Genomic DNA, 18,780 nt, shown 5'->3' with positions numbered 1-18,780 from the left:
CCCAAGCGTTCAGAAATAGAGCGAGCGTGCGGCTGACTAAACTCTCAATTCTTCATAGATCAGAAAATGGAAGGACATTGCAAGATTATTTGTTGCTCACTCTTGCCGGCTGCTGCAAGTAATCAGATCAGAGATAACACCGTTTCCTTTTAGTCGAGGCTGAAATGCATTGTGACTGATCCACTTTTCACTGGAGACTATCCACACGAGCTAAACCTGTTGAGCGCTTTTGTTTTAAGGGGGGGGGGTCTTCAGCCCCTATTCTCATGAGTTAATGGTTTATATCATATATAAAAGCGGATAGAAAAGGCAGGTTTTATTGTTAGAATTGGTAGCTGGGTATGATTATGTAAATTGGGGGGGGTTGATTTGGAAGGGGCGGGGCGTGCTGACGTTAAGTGTGGGGGGAAGGCGCAGCCTCAGCTCGGCTCAGCTCAGCCCAGCCGCTAGTTCTCTGTGCGCCTGGCCGGCGGCTCCACACCGCGAACCCGTGAAGGACAGCGAGGAGTTGACTCGCGCGATTTGGCCGCCGCCGTGACCGTTGAGCAGTGTCTCGGCGCTGGAAGGATGTCCGACAATGTGTACACGATGGAGGGCGAGGATAACACCGTCCGCTTCGCCCGCAAAGGCGCTTTGAGGCAGAAAAACGTTCACGAAGTGAAAGACCACAAATTCATCGCCCGCTTCTTCAAGCAGCCCACATTCTGCAGCCACTGCACCGACTTTATCTGGTGAGAGCACGGGCTCGTTGATGCCAGACCACAGCATTCTCTTACATGAAAACGCATCGCTTCAAATGTCACTAATGTTATTTGTTTCTGTTTGTTTCAACAGGGGATTCGGGAAGCAGGGATTCCAGTGTCAAGGTGGGCGTTCCCTCGGGTACAGTAGCAACAGTGTCTTAAGTGTCAGCTTGGAGTATTTGGACAGTTTTGTGCCCAGGACAGTATCTGCACCAAAATCACTTAATAGTTTAGTCTGCGCTCACGTGATATTTGCTGTGAAGATTGAGCGGCGATGCAATTCTCTGTATCAGCTCAGATGGAGAGAAAACTCCAGCCATTACAAACCCGAGTAACTTAAACTGCTAAACTGAAGTGGTAGCTACTAGGCGAATGAGTGGAACATGTTTTACCTGCGATAGCAATTATGAGGTGTCATATCTATATAGGGGCATCGCTTGGTTGTTTAACACCAACTGCGAAACGTTTATGCATATTGGCAGACAGATTAACTGGAGATTTTATTGTATTTCTGTTAATAGAGCCGGATGCAGGTGGCATCCCTCACTTTTCAATTTTCCGAACCCACCAGGTGGAGACTCGTGTAAGGGAAAAAAAAGCAATCAGTTCCTCAGTGACTTTTAACATAATTTGGACGGCGTTATCCTAGTTTCAGTTTTAACAAGACCATTTCCCGAAGTGTCCGTGTATTTGAATCTTGTTCTCTCCCTCTCTCCCGTTGTGATACTTCCTTTCGAATTCATCTTGAACTTGTTTCATATTAGCGCGTTTATTAAAGTTGTGTCCACTTTGTTTCTTCAGTTTTTATTTTTCTTTACTGTCTTTCTGCCCACTTTCCAAAAATCAGCTGTTAAACTACATCACTTACTTCCTTATTGTAACAAGTGCAACTTTTTTTTGCAAGGATAATTGTCAGTCTTTTTTTGTCAATGTCTTTTTCTTAACCCCACCCTTTCCTGCCTTTAAGCGGAAGCTTCAAGTGTGTCTATGTAACAGAAATAGAAGAGTTAGTTTCGTATTTAAGGTTTTGAAGAGGGGTGTCATCAGGAGACGGTGGTGCTGGGAATGGAATATTGACGGATTCACAGCTAACTGTAAAAGAGAGATCACCAAAGAGAGCTGTACTGCTGTTTCACACATCCCACGTGTGGCTAGAGTTTGTTGGCTCCTTCTACCCTTTGCTTTAAATCTATTTCACACATTTTCTGCTTTCCTAGTCCCTGGGAAAGGCATTCCAGTCTGATTGAGATGGTTGGCGAGTGTGCAATTACTACAGATTACATTGGCCCCTGCTTCTCAATACCTCCTAATGATATTTTTGAAAATCAAGTTGACCCTGTGCAGTCGGTTGCACGGGTGAGGTCAGTATGGGAAAGGTGGGGAGTCAACTAGTGTTGGGGTGGAGTGAAATTGGCAAGAGACAACAGTCACAGATTGCAACTCTTTCGAGTACAATCACAGTTTCTTGGTTTCCGGGAGTGGGACATGAACCCACAACCCTCTGATTCAAAGGCGAGGGTGCTATGAACTGAGCCACAGCTGACACCTGAGAACAGGACTCTTTGCACATGTTTAGTAGTAGAATGACGATTGACGTAAATGAACCAAAGGTATTTCTGAGACCTTTAAGGTGGAAGTGTCACAATTTCAACTTGGTCAACTGGCAGGAAGGACTTTCCCTACAAAATGTGAGGGTGAGTTTCTCCAAGCTGTCATACACCTTGGAACAAGTTACCCCCTTTGATGGGTAAATAGCATAGGGTGATCTAAAATAAGGGGAAGAAAGGAAAATTGAAATCAAAGGTGACTGATTTGATGAAATTACCTCCAGCATCTGGTGACTTAAGAGTAAACAGCACACCAGGAAGAGTGCTATTAACCTTAAGTGCTCCACCCAAATACAGTTGAAGAGGAAATAAATGAAAGTATTTGTGAGATATTTTCTGTTTCTTATGTAAAGGAAACAGCATTGGGCAGATTTGTCATGTTATCATTTGCAAGTGAAAAAGACTTCTCGGATTATTTGGGTTCAGTTGTGATTCTTTGGTAGCAAGATGAACTTCTAGATCAATAACGCCAGTGTTGGAATTCAGCAAAAAGTTCCTAAACTGACCGGGACAGAAGCTTTCCCAGAATTGACATTTCAATTGCCACAGAACCAAGAAGTGAGCCAATCCATGCTCAGCTCATTGATAACTGGTTAGCAACCATCATCTGTTGATATTTTCCAGCCAGGAAATCTGACTTGCTTTTGTGGTTGCAGCATGAAAGATTTGCATTTCTATATTGCCTTTCATAATCTCAGGACTTCCCAAAGCGCTTTACAGTCAATGAAATACTTTTGAAGTGTAGTCACTTTTGTAATGCAAGAAACATGGCAGTGAATTTGCACACAGCAAGCTCCCCCAAAAAGCAATGTTATGATGACTAGATAGTCTATTTCTGTGATGTTGATTGAGAGATAGATATTGGCCAGGAATCCAGGGATAACTCCCTTGCTACTGTTCAAAATACTGCCATGCCATCTTCATGTTCACTTGAGGGGGCTGATGGGGCTTCAGTTAACATCTCATCTAAAAGATGGCAGCTCCCTCAGCCTGAACTTTTGTACTCGAGTCTCTGGAGTGGAATTTAAACCTACAACCTTCTGATTCAGGCAAGAATGTTGCCAATATGGCTGACATCATTAAAGAAGAGGTATCGTGCATTGTTTCTAAGGTGGCAAATACTTTAGATTAACATTAGCTCCAAATAATGGCTTCACCTAGGTGATAGCGGGGAGGGGAATTCCACTCTCTAAAGAAAGATTATTTTTTGCTGAAGTTCAAACTCGTTAAAAGATTTGCAAGTGGAGATTTCTCCATCTGTTTAGGCTGATTCTGACTGTGAGTTAGTGATGTCATGGTGCTGTGCATTTGTATATGCTTCACAGACTCAGTGTGAACAGACGCAGAGTGTTCTTGTTTATAAAATATTGACATTCTAATCCCTTTAGAACTCTAAAATAGCATGGATAAAATTGCAATTTGTATTCACCCCTGGCCACACAATCTTGGGAGTTTTATTTTCATTCATTATGGACCCTGACAAGATTCTGACAATAGTCATGAAGACTTGTGTTCCAGGATTTATAGTGCACCTAGCCAAGCTGTTCCAGTACAGCTACAACACTGGCATCTACCCAACAATGTGGAAAACTGCCCAGGTATGTCCTGTCCACAAAAAGCAGGACAAACCCAACCCAGTAAATTACTGCCCCATAACCTTCTGTTGATCATCAGTAAAGTGATGGAAAGGGCCATCAACAGTGCTATCAAGCAACACTTGCTCAGCAATAACCTGCTCACTGATGCCCAGTTTGGGCTCGGCAAGGGCTACTTAGCTTCTGACTTCATTGCAGCCTTGGTTCAAGCATAGACAAAGAGCTGAACACCAGAGGTGAGGTGAGAGTGATTGCCCTTGACATCAAGGCAGCATTGGACTGAGTGTGGCATCAAGGAGCCCTAGCAAAATTGGAGTCAATGGAAATCGGGGGAAAACTCTCCACTGGTTGGAGTCATACCAAAGGAAGATGGTTGTGGTTGTTGGAGGTCAGTCACCTCAGTTCCAGGACATCACAGCGGGAATTCCTCAGGGGTAGTGTCCTAAGCCCAACCATCTTCAGCTGCTTCATCAATGACCTTCCTTCCATCAGAAGGTCAGAAGTGGGGATATTCACTGATGATTGCACAATGTTCACTATTCGCCACTCAGATGTTGAAGCAGTCCATGTTGAAATGCAGCAAGACCTGGACAATATCCAGGCTTGGGCTGATAAGTGGCGAATAACAACCACACGACACAAGTGCCTGGCAATAACATCTCCAACAAGAGAGAACCTAATCATCGCCCCATGACATTCAATGGCATTACCATCACTGAATCCCCCGCTATCAACATCCTGGGGGTTACCATTGACCAGAAACTCAACTGGACTAGCCATCTAAATACTGTGGCCACAAGAGCAGATCAGAGGTTAGGAATCCTGCGACCAGTAACTCACCTCCTGACTTCCCCAAAGCCTGTCCACCATCTACAAAGCATAAGTCAGGAGTGTGATGAAATATTCTCCATTTGCTCGGATGAGTGCAGTTCCAACAACACTCAAAGTTTGACAACATCCAGGATAAAGCAGCCCGCTTGATTTGGCTCCAAATCCACAAACATTCACTCCTTCCACCACCGAGGCACAGCAGTAGTGTGTACCATCTACAAGATGCACTGCAAGAACTCACCAAGGCTCCTTAGCACGTTCCAAACTCATGACCACTACCGTCTAGAAGGACAAGGGCAGATAGATGGGAACACTGCCATCTAGAAGTTCCCCTCCAAGCCATTCACCATCATGACTTGGAAACATATCACCGTTCCTTCACTGTCGCTGGGTCAAAATCCTGGAACTCCCTTCTTATCAGCACTGTGGGTGTACCTTTACCACATGGACTGCAGCAATTCAAGAAGGCAGCTCACTACCACCTTCTCAAGGGCAATTAGGGATGGCTATTATTGCTGGCCCAACCAGTGATTCCACATCCCATAAATGAATTTTTAAAAAAAGTTGGTGATGGGAGACGCATACTACAGTTTTAAGATTTCCATCAAGCTATTCATGTTCAGTAATGATTCTTCAGAGTAAGAACATAAAATCATCAGTTAGTACAGGCAGAGGCCTTCTGACCCTTTGAGCCTGCTGTGCTGTTCAGTATGTTCATAGCTGATTTTCTGCCTCAACTCCATATACTTGCGCTATTCCCGTATGCTTTAGTTTCCAAAAATCTATCAATCTCTGTCCTTAATATGCTCAGCGGCTGAGCATCCACAACCCTCTGGAGTAGAGAATTCCAAAGATTCACAACCATTCAAGTAAAGAGATTTCTCCTCATCTAAGTCCTAAATGGTAAATCTGTTATTCTAGGTCAATGATCCCTAGTTCTAGATTCCCCAGCCAAGGGAAAGATCATCTGGGGATCAAGCCTCTTAAGAATTTTATATGTTTTAATTGGATCACTTTTTAATCTTCTATTCCGAGGAAATATACACCTAGTCTACTCAATGACTTTTTTTTGAACAGTCCCCTCATTCCAGGAATCAGTCAAGTGAAACTTTGTTGTAAAGCCTTCCGAGAGACCAAAACTGTATAAGGTATTCTAAGGGTTATTTCACTAAGGCCCTATAAAATTGCAGTAACACTTGTTGACTCTCACTCTCCAATCCTTTTACAGTAAAGGCTAACATACCATTTGCCTTTAATGCTTGCTGTACCTTCATGTTAACTTTCTGTGATTAGTGTGCAATGACATACACTTCCGTCTGAATACCAACATACCCTAGTCTGTCATCATTTGAATAATAATCTGGGTTTTATGTTTCTCCTTTCAAAGTGAATAATTCCATACTTCCCCACATTATGTTCCACTTGCCATGTTCTTCCCACTCTGCTATTCCCACTATGGGCCGAAACTTTTGAGCTCCAGGGCAGTGTAACTGGGGCGGTACCCCAAAGATGCGCTGGGGAACCCCCCACCCCCACCACCGACCCTGGAAGTTTCCAGATATGATTTGCATAGCAATTGCCTGGGAAGTGCAAACTTCCCTTGGGCAATTGCCCTGCACTGAGAACCTTTCTTACGTTCTAGTGCCATTTAATAAAAAAGGGGCATGGCCTCCTTACATCTGACTGAGCTGTCCTCAGTGCTAGGCCCTGGGGGTGTGCTGCACTGCCCTGGAGCTCACCCGGCCTGAGTCAAGAGATCGGGCGAGATAGGATTGAAAAAAATTTCAGGTAAGGAAGTAGGAATGGAGTGACAATCCGACTCTCTGCCGAGGTTCTGGCCCTATTTTCCTTTGCAGGCTCTTTGCATTCTACCCGCAGCTTATTTTCTCACTTACCCTTATCAGAAAACTCGATATATTGCACTAAGTCCCTTCATCTAAGTCATTGATATAGACTGTTAAATTGATATAGACTGTAACTTGGGCTGAGGCCCAAGTAATGATCCTTGTGGTACTTCACTGGTCACAGCCTACTAACATGAAAATTTGTTGGTTGTGGGATGCCCCTTCTCTTGCACCATACCTGCTCAAATAGCTATAGGTGCACAAAAGTAAGTCCATAAATGGTTAAGTATAGATAAGGGAAGCCTTTTGGTCTATCTGATCTATCCTTTCATGTTACCAGCACAACATTTGTCATGTCCTGACAGGTGATTCTGCAACTGAGTCACAGGCATTGCACAACTTGCAGCCATTTATTCCTACTTAGTTCACTATCCTTTTAACCAATCCTCAATCCATGCAAAATATATTGCCCCTGCCCTTCCCCCCTCCCCATACCATAGGCCCTAATTTTATATAATAACCTCTTCTGTGTGGCATATTATCAAGTATTTTTTGAAAATCCAATATACTACACCACAGAGTTCCCCCTTATCTACCCTGCGAATTACAACATCAAAAAACTAACAGATTTGTAAAACATGATTCCTCTTTAATAAATTAATATTGACTGCCCAACCATGCTATGAGTCTCTAAGTGCTTTGTTATCATGTCACTAATAATAGATTTCAGCATTTTCTCTACTACTCGTGTCAGGCTAACTGGCCTATAGTTTCCCCAATTCTCCCACCTCTTTTAGCTGTGTATTAATCAAACCTTGGCTAATATGTGTGGAATCACATTTGTCAAAGGACTGTAATCTTTTTGTGTTAATTTTCGTTCAAAACATTTATTATTATGAAAACAGAATGGAGATGAGTTAGACGAGTGACTAATCCTGATTCAACAGTTTTGCCTTATTGTATTTAAGAAACAACGTTTAGCCCTTTGAGCCTCTCCTGCCATTCAATGAAATCATGGTTGATCTGCGACCAAGTGCCTTCGTGCATTATCCCTTAATAATACCTGCTTAACAAGAATCTGTCTCACTCAGATTTAAAATTAATAACTGACGTAAGATCAACTGCTGTTTGACAAGAGTGTTCCAAATTTCTACCACCTCTTGTGTGAGGAAGTGTTTCCTAACTTTACTCCTAAAGGCTTGGACCTAATTGTTAGGCTATATCCCCTAGTCCTAGACTCCTCAGCCAGTGTCTTTCGAGTCATTATTTTAGTAATAATGACTTTCATTAATGAAACTCCTTTTCACAACTCGGAAAAGCTCCCAAGCACTTCATGCATAAGAAGTTATTTTTTGAAGTGCAGTAACTGTTATGTGCACACATAACAGCCAGTTGCACACAGCAATATTGCACAAACAGCAATGAGATAAATAACCATTGTTTGGTAATGTTAATTGAGAACTCATGGAGAATTTCTCATTCTTTTTCAAACAGTGCTGTGAGATCTTTAACAGACTCCAGAGGGGTTAGCATCAGAAGCACGTTAACACTCCACTTTTACCAGCTCACCCAAGGACAGCACTACTGGCAATGCAGCACTCATTCAACAGTACACTGCGTTGTCAGTCTAACTTTTTGATGGTATCCTGAGATGGGGACTTGTATCTTCAATCATCCGATATGGTGTCAACTGAGCCAAACTTCCACCAGAGACTAAACTGGCTATTTTATACACTGTTAGAAAGCTAACTTGCACAGCTAAATCAAAATTCTATTCCTAAAATGTGACTTTGAGGAAGGAAATGGGTGTATTGTTAATTAAAATTTACCAGCATTGATACTATAATCTCATGGGATTGGCGTCAGGTTTTCAACTAGGACTCCTTACTTCAAATCTCCTCGCTGCCCAAAGACCTTTTTTAGATGAGTAATTTCCTCAAATAAAAGTGAATTCCAGTTGCTAAATTGATACCAGAATAGCTGACAAGCCAAAGTCTGGATTTATTTACAGAATTTCACATTTCTGGCCCTGGGGACATCTTTGAGTAAGGATTACCTTCAGGAAAAAGTGACTTTTTGTTAATGTGTTGACCTAGGCTGTAGGTTGTGCCATGCCTGTGACTCAGTTGCAGAAACACCTGTCAGGACATGAAAGGATATTGTGCTGGTAACATGAAAGGATAGATCAGATGGACCAAAAGGCTTCCCTTATCTTTACATAACCATTTATGGACTTACTCTTGTGAGCTAATAGCCAGTTGGGCAGCTATAGTGTAAGAGAAGGGGCATCCCACAACCAACGAATCGGGTCAAAGCTCTGATGTCCTGCCACATCCAGTCAAGAATCATGGTATGTAATTAAACAACTAACCAGATGAGGCTCCACAAACATCCCCATTCTCAATGATGGGAGAGTTCAGCACATCAGTGCAAAAGTAAATGTTGAAACATTTGTAACCATCTTCAGCCTGAGGTGCAAACTGGATGAACAATCTCGGCTGCCTCCTAAGGACTCCATCAGAGATACCAGCCTCTAGTAGATTCAATGCACCCCATGCCATATCATGAAATGGCTGAAGGCACTGGGCACAGCCATAACAACCTCCTAGCTGTGGTACTGAAGATTTTTGCTTCAGAACTAGCCTTGTCCCTAGACAAGCTGTTCCAATATAGCAGCAACACTGGCATCTACCCAACAGTGTGGAAAATTTCCCACAAATGTCCCATCCACAGAAAGCAAAACAAATCATATCGGGCCATACCCCCTATCAGTCTATTCACAATCAAAGCAAAGTAACCAAAGGTGTCATTGCGAATGCAATCAAGCAGCACTTAGTCAGCGATGACATGCTTGCCAATGCTCCATTTGAGTTCCACTAGGGCCACTTGACTCCAGACCTCATTGCAGCCTGGTCCAAACACAAACAAAAGAGGTGAATCCCCAAGGGGAGGTGAGAGTGATCCTTCATGTCAAGGCAGCGTTTGAGCGAGTGCAGCATCGGAGTCCGAGCAAAATTGAAATCAAGAGAATTTCTCCTCTGACTGGCATCATATCTCACACAAAAGATGACCGTAGTTTAAGGCCAATGATTTTTTAAAAAATTCATTCACGGGATATGGGCTTCACTGGCTGGGCCAGCATTTATTGCCCATCCCTAGTTGCCCTTGAGAAGATGGTGGTGAGCTGCCACCTTGAACCGCTGTAATCCATGTGATATAGGTATACCCACAGTGCTGTTAGGAAGGGAGTTCCAGGATTTTGACCTGGCAACAGTGAAGGAACAGTGATATATTTCCAAGTCAGGATGGTGAGGGACTAGGGGGGAACTTCCAGGTGGTGGTGTTCCCATCTATCTGCTGCCCTTGTCCTTCTAGGTGGTAGTGGTCAAGGGTTTGGAAGGTGCTGTCTAAGGAGTCTTGGTGAATTCCTGCAGTGCATCTTGTAGATGGTACAATCTGCCGCTACTGTGTGTCAGTGGAGGGAGTGAATGTTTGTGGATGTGGTGTCAATCAAGCGGATTGCTTTGTCCTGGACGGTGTCCAACTTCTTCAGTGTTATAGGAGCTGCACTCATCCAGGCAAGTGGAGAGTATTCCATCACACTCCTGACTTGTCCCTTGTAGATGGTGGACAGGCTTTGGAGAGTCAGGAGGCGAGTTACTCGTCGCATGATTCCTAGCCCCTGACCTGCTCTTGTAGCCACAGTATTTATATGGCTAGTCCAGTTCAGTTTCTGGTTAATGGTAACCCCCAGGATGTTGATGGTGGGGGATTCAGTGATGGTAATGCCATTGAATATCGAGGGGTGATGGTTGCATTCTCTCTTGTTGGAGATGGTCATTGCCTGACACTTGTGTGGTGCGAATGTTGCCACTTGTCAGCCCAAGCCTGGATATTGTCCAGGTCTTGTTTCATCTGGACATGGACTGCTTCAGTATCTGAGGAGTCGTGAATGGTGCTGAACATTGTGCAATCATCAGCGGACATCCCCACTTCTGACCTTATGATGGAAGGAAGGTCATTGATGAAGCACTGAAGTTGGTTGGGCCTTGGACACTACCCTGAGGAACTCCTGGAGCTGAGATGACTGACCTCCAACAACCACAACCATCTTCCTTTGTGCTAGGTATGACTCCAACCAGTGGAGAGTTTTCCCCCTGATTCCCATTGACTCCAGTTTTGCTAGGGCTCCTTGATGCCACACTCGGTCAAATGCTGCCTTGATGTCAAGGGCAGTCACTCTCACCTGACCTCGCGAGTTCAGCTCTTTTGTCCATGCTTGAACGAAGGCTGTAACGAGGTCAGGAGCTGAGTGGCCCTGGCAGAACCCAAATTGGGCATTAGTGAGCAGGTTATTGCTAAGCAAGTGCAGCTTGATAGCACTGTTGATGACCCCTTCCATTACTTTACTGATGATCGAGAGTAGACTGATGGGGCGGTAATTGGCTGGGTTGTATTTGTCCTAGTTTTTGTGTACAGGACATACCTGGGCAATTTTCCACCAGTGTTGTAGTACTGGGGATCTCATGTCCAGGAAATCACTGCAGGAGACGAAGTTCCGTCTTCACACTGAGGGTACCCTCCATCGTGTTGTGTGGCACTACCACCGTGCTAAATGGGATAGATTTTGAACAGACCTAGCAACTCAAAACTGGGCAACCATGAGGTGCTGTGGGCAATCGGCAGCAGCAGAATTGTACTCAAACATAACCTGTAACCTCATGGCATGGCATATCCCCCACTCTGCAATCACCATCAAGCCAGGGGCTCTACACTGGTTCAGTGAAGAGTGCAGCAGAGATAAGGTTGAGCATTTGCAACAATCATCAGTCAGAAGTGCAGAGTGGATGATCCATCTCGGCCACCTGCAGAGGTCCCCAGCATCACGGATGCCAGCCTTCAGCCGATTCGATTCACTTCATGCAATATCAAGAAAATGCTGAAGGCACTGGATATTGCAAAGGTTATGGGCCCTGACAATATTCTGGCAATAGTACTGAAGACTTGTGCTCCAGAACCTGCTGCACCCCTAGCCAACTTGTTCCAGCACAGCTACAACACAGCCATCTACACGGCTGTGTGGAAAATTGCCCAGGTATGTCCTATCCACAAAATGCAGGAGAAATCCAACCTAGTCAATTGCTGCCCCGTCAGTCTACTCTCCATCGTCAGTAAAGTGATGGACGGGGCCAACAAGAATGCTATCAAGCAGCACTTGCTTAGCAATAACTTGCTCGCTGACCCTGGGTTCTGCCAGGGTCACTCAGCTCCTGACCTCATTAGAGCCTTGGTTCAAATGTGGAAGAAAGAGCTGACCTCCAGATGTGAGGTGAGTGTGACTGGCCTTGACATCAAGGCAGCATTTGACTGAGTGTGGCGTCAGGGAGCCCTAGCAAAACTGGAGTCAATGGGAATCTGGGCGAAAACTGTCTGCTGGTTGGAGTGTGATGGAATACTCCCCATTTGCCTGGATGAGTGCAGCTCCCACAACACTTAAGAAACTTGACACCATCCAAGACAAAGCAGCCTGCCCGATTGGCACCACATCCGCAAACATTCATTCCCTCCACCACCACACAGTAGCACCAGTGTGTACCATCTACAAGATGCACTGCAGGAATTTGCCAAGGCTCCTTCGACAGCACCTTCCAAACCCATGACCACTACCATCTAGAAGGACAAAGGCAGCAGGTAGATGGGAACACCACCTGGAAGTTCCCCTCCAAGTTACTCACCATCCTGGCTTGGAAATATATCGCCGTTCCTTCACTGTTGCTGGGTCAAAATCCTGGAACTCCCTAACAGCAATGTGGGTGTACCTATGCCACATGGACTGCAGCGGTTCAAGAAGGCAGCTCACCACCACCTTCTCAAGGGCAACTAGGGATGGGCAATAAATACTGGCCCAGCCAGCGAAGCCCACATCCCATGAATGAATTTTTTTTTAAAAAGGGGGCTGCTTTGTCTTGGATGGTATGGAGCTTTAGTGTTATCGGAGCTGCACTCATTCAGACAAGTGGCAGGTATTCCATCACACTCCTAACCTGTGCCTTCTTGATTGTGGACAGGCTTTTGGGACTCAGGAGCTAAGTTACTGACCACAGAATTCCCAACCTCTGACCTGCTCTTGGAGCCACAGTATTTATATAGCTGGTCTGGTAAGTTTTTGGTCAATGGTAACCCCCTGAATGTTGACAATGAGGGATTCTGCAATGGTAATGCCATTCAATCTCAACGGGAAATGGTTAGATTGTCTCTTGGAGATTGCTACTGCCTGGCAGTTGTGTGACGCAAATGTTACTTGCCACATATCAAGCCAAGCCTGAATATTGTCCAGGCCTTGCTGCACGTGGGTATGAATTGCTTCAGTATCTAGGGAGTTGGAATGGTACTGAACACTGTACAATCAGCAGCAAATATCCTCACTTTATTCTTTCATGTCATGTAAGCAGGGCTGGCAAGCATTTATTGCTCATCCCTAATCTGCCCTTGAGGACATGGTGGAGGTACACTTAGTGTCGTTAGGAAGGGAGTTCCAGGATTTTGATCAAGCGACAGTGAAGGATCAGCGATATAGTTCCACAGGATGGTGTGGCTTGGAGGGGAACTTCCAGGTGGTGGTGTTCCCATGCATCTGCTGTCCTTGTCCTTCTAGGTGGTGGACGTCATGGGTTTGGAAGGTCCTGTCGAAGGAGCCTTGTCGAGTTGATGCAGTGCATCTTATATAATGTACGTACTGCTGCCACTATGAACCTGTGGTGGAAGAAGTTTGAAGTTAAAGTTTAAGTTGGTGGATGGGGTGCCGATTAAGTGGGCTGCTTTGTCCTGGATGGTGTCAAGCTGCTTGAGTGTTGTGGAGCTGCACTCATCCAGGCAAGTGGAGAGTATTCCATCACACTCCTGACTTGTACCTTGTAGATTGTGGACAGGCTTTGGGGAGTCACGAAGTGAGCTACTCGCAGCAAGATTCCGAGCCTCAGACCTGCTCTTGTAACCAGTGTGTATATGGCAAGTCCAGTTCAGTCACTGGTCAATGGTAACCCCCAGGATGTTAATAGTGGGGGATTCAGTGATGGTAATGCTATTGAACATCGAGGGGTGATGGTTGGATTCTCTCTTGTTGGAGATGGTCATTGCCTGACGCTTGTGTGGCGTGAATGTTGCTTGCCAGTTGTCAGCCCAGGTCTTGCTGCATTTGGACATGGACTGCTTCAGTATTTGGGGAGCCGTGAATGGTGCTGAGCATTGTGCAATCATCAGTGAATATCCCCACTTCTGACCTTATGATGGAAGGAAGGTCATTGATGAAGCAGCTGAAGATGGTTGGGCCTTGGACACTTCCCTGAGGAACTCCTGTGGTGATATCCTGGAACTGAGATGACTGACCTCCAACAACCACAACCATCTTCCTTTGTGCTAGGTATTACTCCAACCAGTGGAGAGTTTTCCCCCTGATTCCCTTGACTCCAGTTTTGCTGGGGCTCCTTGATGCCACACTCAGTCAAATGTGACCTTGATGTCAAGGCAGTCACACTCTCACCTGACCTCCGGAGTTCAGCTCTTTTGTCCATGTTTGAACCTTTGTTTGGCACACCATTCACCACCTTCAACATTCACTCCCTCCACCTCCTGCATATAGCAGCAGTAATATGCACCATCTACAAGATGCACTGCAGCACCTTCCAAACCCATGACCTCTACGGTCTAGGAGGACAAGAGCAGCGACACATGGAAACACCACCACCTGCAAGTTTGCCTCCAAGGCACACCCTTCCTGGCTGGGAACTATATTGCTGTTCCTTCATTGTCGCTGGGTCGAAATCTTGGAACTCCCTAACTGCATTGTGGAAATGCCTACACCACATGGGTTGCGGCAGATAAAGAAGGCGGCTCACCTTCTCAAGGGCATGCATGAATGGACAATAAATGCTGGCCTCGCCAGCAGTGTCCTCATCCCAAGAACACATTTTTAAAAAAAAACTATATCACTGTACCTTTTCTGTTGCTGGGTGAAATACCTGGAACTTGCTCCCTAACAGTGCTGTGGGTGTGCTTGCACTGGATGGATTGCAGTGGTTCAAGAATGTGGCTCACCACTACCTTTTCAAGGGCAATTAGGGATGGGCAACCACTGCTGGCCTAGTCAGCAACACTCACTTTCCATGAACAAAACTCCAACCTGCTGAGTTATAGGTTCTCCATAGAATTGATGAAAAGTGGGAAAACACAGTGGGTTTATTTATTAATTAATGAGATTAGGGCATCACTGGCAAGGCCGGCATTTGTTGCCCATCCCTAATTGCCCTTGAACTGAGTAGCTTGCTAGGCCATTTCCGAGGACAGTCAGGAGCCAACCACTTTGCTGTGGATCTGGAGTCGTATGTAGGCCATTCCAGGTAAGAATGGATGGCAGACATTAATGAACTAGATGAGTTTTTGATAACTTCGTGGTCACTAGACTAGCTTTATATCCCAGATTTATTAATTGAAATTCTACCAGCTGTTGTGGGATTTGAACCCATATCCCCAGAGTATTAACCTGGGCCTCTGGATTACTAATCTAGTGACGTTACCACTATGCTACTGTCTCCCCCTAGATAAAGCCTCTTAAACAACATTGGACTAAAAGGTGCATCTGAGAGTTAAAAGTCCATCAAGCTTAGTTGTGGGTTCCGTGAAGTTGTATCTGTCGTGAACAAAGAGAGAGAATTCTTGCGGAGTAAGCATTGCACAGGACATACTCCTCCTAAAAGCTGACATTTTTGCATGTTGGCAACCTTTTGACAGTCAATAGTTCATAATTTTACCATAAGTATCGAGACTGCAATGGTCATATAAAGAATAATAAATATCTGGGAATGAATTACGGTTTGGGATCTGATCAATGGGCTTGGTTTGCACATAGTATTACGGACACCCCAGAGTGTTATGGGTCAGATTAACCAAAGAATTTGGGTGCTTTACATATGAAATGATAACCAGGGAGTGAGTTACAGGTTGGGATTTAATAAGGTGCTCAGGTGATTTGAACATGAGAAGTTACTGGTTAGGAGTTAATTGAGGAGATCGAATGGTTAATGTATAGAATGATACCCAGGAGTGAGTTACCGGTTATAATTTAATCTGGGGATTACGATGTTGTAATGACATGAGATTAGATTTTTGTGGTTTGTAACTGACATTTGAATGGCAGCATGAGATTGCTGATTTGAGATCAAATTGATGCATGTTATTTTTGTATCACATACACTCTGAACATTTTTGGAGCAATCCTTATGCCAGAAATGGCTGTTAGTTTACAGCTTGTTGAAGCAGGTGCAGATACGTCACATTTGTTGAATCATTTGGAGTTGATTATTCTGGAATGAAAATTGCACAAATTACAAGTGAATACCTATTGAACTAAACTTTAACAAAGTTAAATATAGGATCATACAGTATAGAAGGTGGCCATTTGGCTAATCATGCGTTTGTCAGATATTTTGAAGGAGCTATCTAATTAGCCCCACTCCCCTGCTCTATCCCATAGCTCTGCTATCGTTCACATACTTTGTAGTTCTGAGCTACAGTGGGGTTTCGTCACTGTGGAATGGTCATGTCTTTAGTTGAAATGCTTGCTATCATTTTCCTCCACATCACCAGGCTGTAAATTTTTAATTAAGAAAATAATACTCTTCATGACATTGAGCTTCACAAAAACACATTTCATATTTAAGAACCTGCCAGTGCTGCGGTCTTACCAGATGCTTTTGTTATGGAGTCCTGGTGCAATGGCTTGTTGGGTCTTTAACTCCAATATCCTGTATGCCTGGAAGGAGCACTTGGCTCATGAGCATTCAGTGAATTCTCGAGTTAATTTTTTTCTCCCTCACTGCAGTAGGGTTATTCTGCATTAATGCTGCTCGTCTCGCGCTTGTGCAGCTGTAACCTCATCCGCTAAACTCACTGGGAAACCATCTGACATTATCTGGATGGTACTTTCATACACTTGCAATTTCATGGCCAATGTGCATCTCTGAAGATCTCAGCCTGTGGCTATACTCCCAATAATTTTATAGCATTAGTTTAAGCCTGTCTAAAAATTTGGCACATCCATGGCACAATTGAATGGAAGAAAAAAGACTTGTATTTATGTGGTGCCATTCAGGACAGCCCAGGATGCTTTACAGTCAATGAAATAAATTTTGAAATGTAGCCATTCTAGTAATGATTTAAATAAAACTATATTATACACTTGCATAAATATTTTGACAACTACCAGTGAGTGACTGACTGCTGTATGTATGTTACTTAATAAATAGTGATTAACACTCATGATGTTTTACCTTAGAGCAGAGTTTGTTGGCTACTAGGAAAATAAGGTGATGGAGAGGTGAGCTCCTCTCAATGCAGTCCTTGTAGACTTGGCCATTTAGTTCAAAACGGCGCCATATCTGCAGTGTCTGTGTATCCTCGCCTGTGAGCACTTACTTCGGGTTCTGTACTTTTTTGCTCATTTCTTTGCTCTCCCGGGGCTGAGGCGTCTCCTTGCCTTTCAGTGCTGCTGCTGTGAACCAGCTGCTGGGGAATAATATGGGGCAGCATGCTACCAACGCTTAAGAAAGTGCCACAAATCCTCCGCTTTCCAAATAAAGCTTAATGGTTGTATGATAGAATACATCTCTAGCCAACAAAGATAAAATGCTGGTAAAACTCAGCAGGCCTTGCAGCATATGTGGAGAAAGAAACAGAGTTAGCATTTAGAGTCCATATGACTTCTTCAGAGCTAAGCAGGCAAAGAGAGATCTTGTTTCCTTCCCTTGTCCCTTAGCTGTTTCCTGCTGGTCGATTGATGCCTCAACCCACATTGGCGACCTTAAAGTAACAGGGTCCCGTGTTCGAGCACACCTGGGGAAGGAAGCCCTATTGTCTTGGTTGCTCACAGACCCAAATTGGCTTTTTTTGTCTTTTTCTCTTTGAAGTCTTGATTATACCACACCTCATGTTTCTAAAGATATTCAGAATTACCCATGGAATGAAGGAAATGCTCAGATACCTGTGGTGCAGTTTAGTTACATAGTTTAGAGAACAGGGTCTCTTCTTGGAGAAAAGGTTGAGAGGAGATTTAATAAAGGTATTGAAAATTATGAGGGGACTGGACAGAGTAGATAGAGAGAAACTGAGTTCCCATTGGTGGAAGGATTGAGAACCACAGATGCAAGGTAATTGGCAAAAGAAGCCATGGTGACATGAGGAAAACTCTTGTGCAGCGAGTGGTTATGGGATCTGGAATGTACTGCCTGAGAGTGTGGTGGAGGCAGATTCAATCAGATCATTTAAAAGGGGATTGGATTTTTATATGAAAAGGACAAAATTTGCAGGGCTAGGAGGAAAAGAGGGAGAATGGTGCTAAGTGAATTTCTCTTGCAAAGAGCCAGCAAGGATATGATGGGCTGAATAGCCGCCTTCTGTGCTGTAAACATACTTTGGTTCTATAATGTCCCCCTTTGTACTATGTCAAGAGTTAGAACTGGCTTCAAATGACTATAATTGAACCTAGTAAGCATTACTGACTTGTAATATGCTCCTGTGAACTAACTGGCATTGATGTTATGGAGCAAGTGTTGGGATAAATCACCACTTGCGTAACCTGGTCCATGTTACACATGGAATGTCTTTTCAAATACTTTGACCTGTTTCAAATTCATACCCATTCCTGCATCACATCCCATTCTGTGAATGATGAGATGGACAGGCAATTTCTTCTAAGCCCACTGCCAACTGGAGCTTTCTTTCTAAGGTAATATTTACACACAGCTATTTAAAAAATAAAGTGCATGGAAGGAATGGAATATTATACCAATCAAGAGGACAGTGTATAAGAGAATTCTCATTTAACATACTTTGGCTGGATTGCAGTTTTCCTTTAGAATATCTACAAGTAGTTCCCAGTCCTATATATACCCATACTATTTGTCTTCCAATGAACTTTCGAGGTTGCACATGAGCAGAGGACGATATTTGGTTGACTCATCTTCTCCCTACTGCATCCATTTGTGCTGGGACTGGGAGCTCTGGGGGTTTTATGTCACAGTGCCCAAACTGTATCAGTTTGGATAGGATTATGCTGACTCTGATTCAATTCATTGCAGGAGAATAAGACATTCACAGGTTTCCTCCC

General features: G+C 44.1%; 1 protein-coding gene across 2 annotated transcripts in view; it reads left to right on the top strand.

The window, feature by feature from the left end:
• The first annotated feature begins 396 nt into the window (after window positions 1–396).
• LOC144690717 (protein kinase C beta type) overlaps window positions 397–18,780 on the top strand; it is a 277,204-nt gene continuing 258,820 nt past the window's right edge. Inside the window, exons 1-2 of one of the 2 annotated variants that reach the window (XM_078558488.1) lie at window positions 397–731; window positions 835–866. In XM_078558488.1, coding sequence (XP_078414614.1) covers window positions 568–731; window positions 835–866 — 196 coding nt within the window. In that variant the 5' untranslated portion in view covers window positions 397–567. The remainder of the gene's footprint in view (window positions 732–834; window positions 867–18,780) is intronic. The other variant, XM_078558489.1, reaches the window with a different exon arrangement.

The sequence above is a fragment of the Cetorhinus maximus genome, chromosome 15 (genome assembly GCF_964194155.1).
Source record: "Cetorhinus maximus chromosome 15, sCetMax3.hap1.1, whole genome shotgun sequence".
In the NCBI taxonomy this organism is placed as follows: domain Eukaryota; kingdom Metazoa; phylum Chordata; class Chondrichthyes; order Lamniformes; family Cetorhinidae; genus Cetorhinus; species Cetorhinus maximus.
This window is presented reverse-complemented; position numbering and strand designations above follow the sequence as displayed.